This window comes from Gossypium raimondii, chromosome 11 (genome assembly GCF_025698545.1).
Source record: "Gossypium raimondii isolate GPD5lz chromosome 11, ASM2569854v1, whole genome shotgun sequence".
Classification (NCBI taxonomy): Eukaryota; Viridiplantae; Streptophyta; class Magnoliopsida; order Malvales; family Malvaceae; genus Gossypium; species Gossypium raimondii.
In genome coordinates this window covers 7,200,001-7,208,667 of record NC_068575.1, presented here as the reverse complement: position 1 = coordinate 7,208,667, position 8,667 = coordinate 7,200,001, and the positions used below count along the sequence as shown (strand labels likewise).

General features: G+C 33.6%; 2 protein-coding genes across 2 annotated transcripts; both read left to right on the top strand.

Moving 5' to 3' along the window:
• Positions 1 to 2,471: 2,471 nt before the first annotated feature.
• On the top strand, positions 2,472 to 4,207 carry LOC105801627 (universal stress protein A-like protein). The gene is made up of 4 exons (XM_012632845.2): positions 2,472 to 2,649; positions 2,741 to 2,853; positions 2,941 to 3,059; positions 4,096 to 4,207. Exons 1-4 carry the CDS (start codon positions 2,472 to 2,474, stop codon positions 4,199 to 4,201), a joined length of 516 nt encoding a protein of 171 aa, XP_012488299.1. The 3' UTR covers positions 4,202 to 4,207.
• A 98-nt stretch (positions 4,208 to 4,305) lies between these two features.
• LOC105801271 (histidine kinase CKI1) lies at positions 4,306 to 8,408 on the top strand. The gene is given in 9 exon segments (XM_052623557.1): positions 4,306 to 4,314; positions 4,605 to 4,679; positions 4,761 to 4,982; positions 5,074 to 5,736; positions 5,825 to 6,200; positions 6,293 to 6,879; positions 6,955 to 7,767; positions 7,819 to 8,149; positions 8,152 to 8,408. Coding segments are annotated over 9 exon segments (3,333 nt in total).
• The last annotated feature ends 259 nt before the right edge of the window (positions 8,409 to 8,667 follow it).

The following is an 8,667-nucleotide window of genomic DNA, read 5'->3' as shown; positions in this document are numbered from 1 at the left end:
GTTTAAATTATATAATTATTGTTTAAGATTTATCGAATTTTTTCATTTATTTAAATAATTAAAAATTTTAAATTGCTATTAATAAAAATGCACATTCCTCTCTGAACCCAACTTCAATTACTAATTTAAAATTACATGGTATATATACTAAACCAACTTTAGAAATATGTATAGCTTACCCTTGAGTATGTTACAAGGCTTTAAATGTTTTTGGTTTACGATGAAAATGTGTTTGAAGATTAAATTAATAGAAATTGTAAATGTGAAAATTAAATTTATCTAAAATTAGAATCAAATTGATAGAATCTATAAATATTAGGAATTAAATATGTTATTATACCAATTAATAAAGGCCGCATGTGAAAAAAGTGATCACAACAGAACCGATCAAAAACTTTAGTGGTGAAATTGAAAGTTTTTGAAATTTAATGACTAAAACACAAATATGCTAACAATTAAGTGAATAATGGTTAGTTTACCCTCAGAACAATTCAGATGATACGATCCAAAACTAAAATACGATAAAACTAAAATATATATATATATTTAAGGATATATATATATGTAGGGGTGTTCAAACTTTGGTTAAAATTGAATTAATCGATCTAATTTAGTTAATCGGTCGATGATCGAACTTAGTTCGGTCGGAGGTTTGTTAATGATTTTTTGAAATTCCAGTTATCGATTAATTCAGTTTGAAATCGGATAATTAACCGAATTAACCAGACTTAATAATTATGTAGTATTTCAAGACTTAAAATTTCGATTAATTCGGTTAACTTTCAAGACAAATGAACATTATTAATGTATTTTTTTGATACGGTTTATACTTATTTTAATCAAAAGACAAAAATATATAAATTTCGGTTAATTCAGATCGACCGAATTAAGCAAAATATTTCAGTTCGGTTAACGATTAAAGAATTATACAGTTTAATTAATTCAGTTAATGCTAGTTCGATTCCGTTAATAACCGAACCGATTGTTTTAACACACCCTATATATACGGATAGCATATATTCAGGTTTGCAGCTGCCATTTTAGTCACTTTTTCTTCCCTGTTTGTCACGCTTCCTCTTTATTTAGGGTCACAATATCAGCTTATGGATGGCATATATCTCCAGTAGTGCATAGGTAAATCCACCATAAATGATGCTTAACAGTAATCTCAGCTTTCTTTATACGTTTAAGGATGAGTTTCATTGTTCATGTCCGAGTTATCTACCCAGACTTAAAGATTAGCTCAAAATTGGAAAGGATTTGGACAAAAATATTAGGCCCGAAAATGAGTTTAAACAAAAAAATTAGGCTCATTTAACATATGGGTCAAGCTCAGGTTTGAACGTTTAAGGCTCAAGCCCAGTACGACCCGTTTTTAAATTTATAATACTTTATATTATGTTATTTTTATATATTATGTAATTTAAAACGCATTAAACAAACAAATCTATACTAAATATATAATACTACTCTAATGTAAATATTAAAATGATTATATAAAAAAGTTCAATAAATTTAAAATGTATAAAATTATTAAATATTAAAATAATATAATATAAATATTTTTTAAAAAAATTTAAAAATAATATGAGCGGTCTAAAATAGGCTTAAGTTAGTCTATTGCAAATATGAGCGGGTTTAGACAAAATTTTAGATTCATATTTCGAGCCAGGTCAGGCTTGGGCAAGCATAAAGTATGTTAATATTATACTTAAGCCCAACCCATGAGTATCTCTAGTACTTTCACCTTCCCCTCACCTCGGTTACTTTTATTTTTATTTCTCAAGATATCTATTGGAGCGAGTCCAATAACTAATGCTCCACATTTTGTAGGTCCATTAGGGGGTAGATACCGGTCACGAGTTTTAAAACTACTCCATATACAAGACGAGAATCGAACCCTCAACTATTGGTTAAGGTAAAAAAAACTTTCACCCCATTAATTTTGTGGAGATGCTCAATGTCTATGGACTCGCACCAGGGCAGTTAGTGAGAACTTGTTGGTGGAATCTGGTGATGTTATTCATTGACCACCAGAAATGCACGGAAGAACCCTCGGCAAATGTATTTTGAAATATCTACGTGTTATATCCTCTGCTACTGGCTTCAAAAGGAGATCCTATTCTTTAGAATGGGCTAAAGATGAAACTTATCCTTCTACTACCACTTTAAAAATAAGAAATTAATAATTTTTTAACTTTAAAATTTGGAATTAATCTCAAATCTTACGTGTACCAACACTCTCTACATAACATGGTAAGGAAATGAATGCAAATTAAATAAAAGGAAAAAACCAGACAAGACACAGATTGTTTATGTCTGATACATGCATGCAGCGTTTGAGACAAAACCAACCACCCAAAAAGGCCGAACATTCTCTTCTATAAGATACATTACACTCTCCCTCTGCACAGCTTACCATCAAAACTTCAACTTTTCATTAACTGTTCAAATCCAAGCTCCTAGATCCAATGGCTGATGTTTTAGCTAAGGACCGCAAAATCCTGGTAGCCGTGGATGAAGGGGAGGAGAGCATGTACGCTCTCTCATGGTGCCTCAAGAACATCATTTCTCAATGTTGCAAAGATACCCTTTTCCTCCTTTACGTTAGATCTGCACAAGCTTTTCACTCTTCGCTCGATGGCACAGGTTTTTTTGTTTTTTTTTTTTTTAATGTCGAAATCTAAATGCATGAATAATGGGTAATTTTTTTAAAAATTTGTTGTGGTTTATGTTTCAGGGTATTTGTTTTCTTCTGATGTTTTGGCCACCGTGGACAAGTACAGCAACGATGTGGCGAATTGTATCATCGAAAAGGCCAAAAGGATGTGCAGAGAGAAAGGTGATGATGAGGTGAGTTACTGAGTAATTCTGGTTTTGGTTTATTTGGAGGATCAAATTTGAGTGTTTTGAGAATTGAAGGGGTTTTTGGGTAATTAGGTTAAAGTAGAGGTGATAATAGAGAGTGGTGATCCAAGGGACGTGATTTGCCGGGTTGCCGAGAATATCAATGCTGACGTTCTTGTTATGGGAAGCCATGGCTATGGCCTTATTCAGAGGTGGGTAATCTCTCTTTTGGTCAAATCCTCAACTATTCTTATTTTAATTATTTAATCTTTCGTCTTTCTATTATTCTTAATATTACCCATAATTCCAATCCCATATGTTAACCTACTGATCAGAGTATTCACTGTTCTAAATATGACTTAGATTCAAATTGTACTAACCGCGTCATTATTAGGACTTTACCTTTCTTTATAACTCTCTCCTAGATATATATTAGCATAATTTTATTGATAGTATTTTCAAAAATTTCATGTCAAATTTTTGAATTAAAGCTTGTCATTAATATTAGTAGGAGAATCAAATAAATAGGTTATTGTGATTAAAGTGAGTATTCGATCAAATCTAGTAAAAAATCTCGAGTCGACGAGTTCTATTTTATCATTCTAATTTGATTTAAAATTTTTAAATCAAGTCGAGTGAAATTATTCGAGTTAAATTAAAAGATTAAACATATCCAATTAAAATATTTAAAATCATATATGTTTGAAAACTTTTTGAGCAAAATAATAATAAGATACTTTAATACGATAAAATGAATCATTAATTAATTAATTTAGTTCCTCCAAATTATTATTTTAGAAAAAATTAAAATTTTAATTTTTTAAAAATATAAATTTTGGAATTTTTATAAATAATTTGATTTTTAAAATCATTTTGAAAATTTGGAATTTATTTTTAATTTTAGTTGAGAAAAGCTAATTTATGCATTTTCAAAATTGATAGGGACCGAAAAGGTATTTACATAAATTTGTTATTCAAATTATTTGAGTTATTGGAATTGTAAAATTTAACTCGATCCGAACTCAAATTACTTATTTATGTTTACTCGATACACTTAAAATTCATTTTTTTAATTTATTTTCTAACCGAATCGAATTTTACTCAACACTAACTAAGTATCACATATTACTGATTCATACTCTATTTTCTATTACAGCTCAAATTTATTACAAGAATGAATGTGATAGGGATTAGTGATTAGGCCTAAACAGGGTTTAATATATGGTTTGAATAATTTTTGGGTGACAGGGCATTCTTGGGGAGTGTAAGCAATCACTGTGCACAGAATGTGAAGTGCCCTGTTTTGATTGTGAAGAAGCCCAAATCTTCCTCCTCTGCAACTGGAACCAAATGATTGGAATTCTGGATTACATATTCACTCACACTCTGCTTTATTTATATCCAAATTTCACTTCTTCCTTCTTCCATTTTACAATCTTAAACTTTCATATCTTTGTGATGTTATTTGTTGAAAAATTTCCAAAAGAGGCAATTTAAATTTAAATTCTCAACAGCTTAAATTTTTGAATTCATTTTGGTTTCTGTTTTAATAATATATACATTTCTTCAAATTCCCTATTATCCCTCTACCAGTTTTCTGTTATTGATTTCAATGAATCTTTCATTTTTTTTTCAAATCTTTTGTTATCTCTTTCAATTCTGTGTTGTTCTTTAAATACTTGCATTGACTATGGTACTCTGTATTTCTCAGTGATTTTGTTATATGATTACACTTGTTTGATTGTTTCAAGTCATAGTCCAAGCTCAACATGCCTCAGCAGAGAAAGTGTCCCAAAATACTTCTATCAACGATTTGTTCTCTTATCATTTTAGTAATTATCAGTCTCATGAACTTACTAATTCTCCTCTTCTTCAATCTTCCTCTTCTTACATATTGTTGAACTTGATGGCAGGGGGTTTGTGTGTATCTAACAAGAAAGTTATGCATGTTGAACAACGATACCAGAGATAGATTTATGTCTGATTCTTATTCAGAACACCAGAACTCGATTTCAGCAATCGAAGCCACTTCAAGATTCTTGCTTCCTCTCAACACATCAGCACTCAACTTAGCAAGAACATTGAGCTCGGCGCTGAATGGATCCGAGCTATCATTTGTTACTATTGAGAAAAAGGTGGTACATTGTCAAGGTTTAATTACAGTTTTTGTTTCTGTTTTTTCAGAGACGTTAATGTGATTTGTGAATGCATTTTGTTGTATGTCAGATTGCACCATCGTTGTTCATTGCGCTTTCAACAATTCCAAGTCTATCACAGATTTCTTACGTGGGATTGAATGGCTTGATGTTTTCGTATTACAATGATGAGGACGACCAAAAGCTAGCAGTATTCTGCAACACTTCCTTTTCTTCCAATTGGTATAGTATGCTGGTCAACCGTGATACTGGCGTCTTGTATGGAAAGGCAATTACTTTGAATGCCACGAATCGAATAAATGAAACATGGTTTCAAGAAGCCTTAAATCGAACCGAAGGGTATTTTTCCCTCGGCAAAGGATGGAATGATGATCAAGATAGCCTATTTCTTACCTCTGTTACTATGGATGGAAGTGGTGTTATATCTGTTGGATTCCCTGTTCAAGTGGTTATTGATCATTTTGCAGCACTAAATTTTAGTGGAGGGTACTTCCATTTGGCTACAGTTGACGGGGACGTGATCGTGCAATCCGAGCTTCCAAATGCCGAGATTACAGTAAATAACAACACGGTTTTAATTCGAGCATCGGAACTTGACGGTAGCACGATACGGAGTATCAGCAACTGTTCGTGTGAACCTGTTGATGGGAACAGAGTATCCTTTCATGGGAGAATCATGGGAGAGAAGTACACATTTTATTGCTCCACAGTTGAGATTGCTGGAGTTCAAGCAGTAAGTCTTTTGGCATCAATGGAAAAGACCCTTTTGTCTGAATTTCAATGCTGATTAAGCTAATCAATGGTTACAACTTGATTTTCAGGTGTATGTGTTAGCGTATCACAAGGGCGGATTGGTCACCATCATTGAAGAGAACACCAAGCTATCCTCATTGCTTCTTATACTGATGTTTGTATCCATATTGGTTGCGTTCATTATCTTCATTTTCTTTTCCATTAGAGCAGCAAAAAGAGAAATGTACTTGTGTGCGGCATTCGTAAAACAAATGAATGCAACTCAACAAGCGGAGCGCAAGAGCATGTTTAAGACTCGAACTTACTTGAGGGCGAACCACGACATTCGATCTTCCTTGGCTGCAATCTCAACTTTGCTCGATCTTTGTCATGCTGATGCTCATCCTCACCCCGAGTTAGCTGCAAATTTGGTTCAGATAAAGAGTTGCAACAAGGACCTCCTAGGTGAGTTTGATATAAGATTCTTGCATTTATGCAATATTAAATTGCTACTATTCATTATATTCATTAATGCTTACTTTGATAAAATCATTCAGATATATTAAATTCAGTATTGAATATCGGTAAAATTGAGGCCGGGAAGATGGATCTCGAAGAAGAAGAATTCAACTTGGCTCAACTCCTCGAGAATGTTGTCGATGTCGAATATCCTTCAGGTATCAAAAAGGGCGTTGATGTTGTACTTGATCCTTGTGATGGTTCCATTGGTAAACTATCTCTGGTGAGAGGTGATAGAGTTAAGCTTAAACAAATTTTGTTCAACTTACTTCGCAATGCTATTAAGTTTACATCAGATGGTCACGTCTCGATTCGTGCAGTCGTCAAAAAACGAAGTTTTGAAAAAGAAATCATTGCCTCTAATGGTAATTTAGTATCAAAGTGTCTATCCCTATTATTTTGCAAGAAAGAAGACTTTGAGGATATGGATGCACTTCATAGAGCTGAACAAAATCTCAACAAAATGGAGTTTGAGTTCGAGGTTGATGATACCGGTAAGGGAATTCCTAAAGACAAGCAAGCATCTATTTATGAAGAATTTATTCAGGTTAAGGATACAACTGTCGGTGAAGGTCGCCTCGAAGAAGAAGGATGTGGTCTCGGACTTGGTATTGTTCAATCCATTGTAAGTGCTTGAAACCTCTTAAATTATAAGATACATGCAGATTGTACTTTAATGATTAAATGTTGTTATTTGTAGGTGCGGCTGATGGATGGAGAAATAGGGATTGTTGATAAAGAGCCTGGTGAGAGAGGCACTTGTTTCAGGTTCACTGTTATGCTTATGGTTTGTCAGCCCGAGCCGACGCTCGAACCGTTAGAAGACTCTGTGAATGGAGGTGAACCACGTTGTTCCATTTCTAGGAGCCCTGCAGCTAGTTCTCATGTCATACTCTACATAACAGGGGAAGAAAGGAAGAGAGTTTTGAAGAAATATATGGAGAGCTTAAACATAAAAGTGACATTAGTAAAGCAAGGCAAATGTATTCATCGGCTGCTAGAAAAGATAAAGTGCAAGCTGGATTATTCTTACAGCAATTCTTCGAGAAGGCCAGAGTCAAGTTCAGCTAACTTTCCAGCAAAATCTGCATCAAGCAGTTCTACTGCAGGAACAAATGATACATTTGCTGGGATCAAAGGAGGAAGTGATAGTAGTTGGGGACAATACACAAAGAACAACTCTAGAAATTGTTCAACTTTCATACTAGTAGTAATTGAATCCAGTCTTGGCAATTTATCTGAACTGTGCTGTGCTGTAGCTAATTTCCGGGCATGTATTCCGGATAACTTATGTAAGTTTGTCTTGTTAGATAATCCGGTTACGCGTCCGAGAGGTGGAAAAGAAGAGGATAAGTTAGTTAGTCATTTTCATGAACGAATAAGTGAACCACTCCATGGATCACGCTTAATTAAAGTGCTGCATCTACTTCCAGAACGTGAAGAATTCCAACAGAATTGCTTGGGGACCAATCGACATAGGACTTCTTCATCTCATCCTCCGTTACTTGAGCAGGTGGCAATCAACGAAAATACGGAGATGAGAATAAAAAAGTCTTTGAATGAGAAGACAATTCTCAAGCAGATGGTGATAAACGAAAATATAGAGACGATGATAATTAAAAAGCCAAATGAGAAGACAATTCTCGAGCAGGTAGTTATAAACAAAAATACGGAGAAGCCTTTGAATGAGAAGACAATTCTTTTAGTTGAAGACTCTCCGCTAAATCGAAGGATAACAAGTGAAAGGCTTAAGAAACTTGGAGCAGAAGTTGAAGTGTGTACAAATGGGGAAGAGGCAGTCGATAAAGTTTGCAAGATGTTGAAAGAAAACAACAAACGCAAAGCTCAACCTTATGATTTTATCCTCATGGATTGCCAGGTATTGTAGTGCTATTCACCTCACATAAAAATTACCATACATATAGTTAAATTTGAGAATTTTTTTTTTTATAGATGCCGGTGATGGATGGATATGAAGCAACAAGACTAATAAAAAGGGAGGAGAAATTGTATGGTGTTAGTATACCAGTGATTGCATTAACCGCTGATCCTTTATCTGAGGAAGCAACTACCGGCGCTGGAATGAATTCTTATTTGATTAAGCCATTGAATCTTGATAAATTGCTTGAAATTATTCCAACTTTATCTAAATAATTTATTTAAGTTTTTATCTGATTAAGCAATAGATATATGTCAATGAAGTGAAAGTCCATGATCTTTATAGTTAAACTATTAATAAATTGAATTAATGCTTTGGTATTTTGAATGCTAACAAATTTTATATAACCATATAGACAATAAAGTAGGGGAGGAAAGATGTTCAAATGCTACTTACAACCTAAATCATGCTAGAGAGAGACGCAATGGAAAGAGTCTAGGGGCTTCTAGAGGCCTCTACTTACCTTGTCCAATC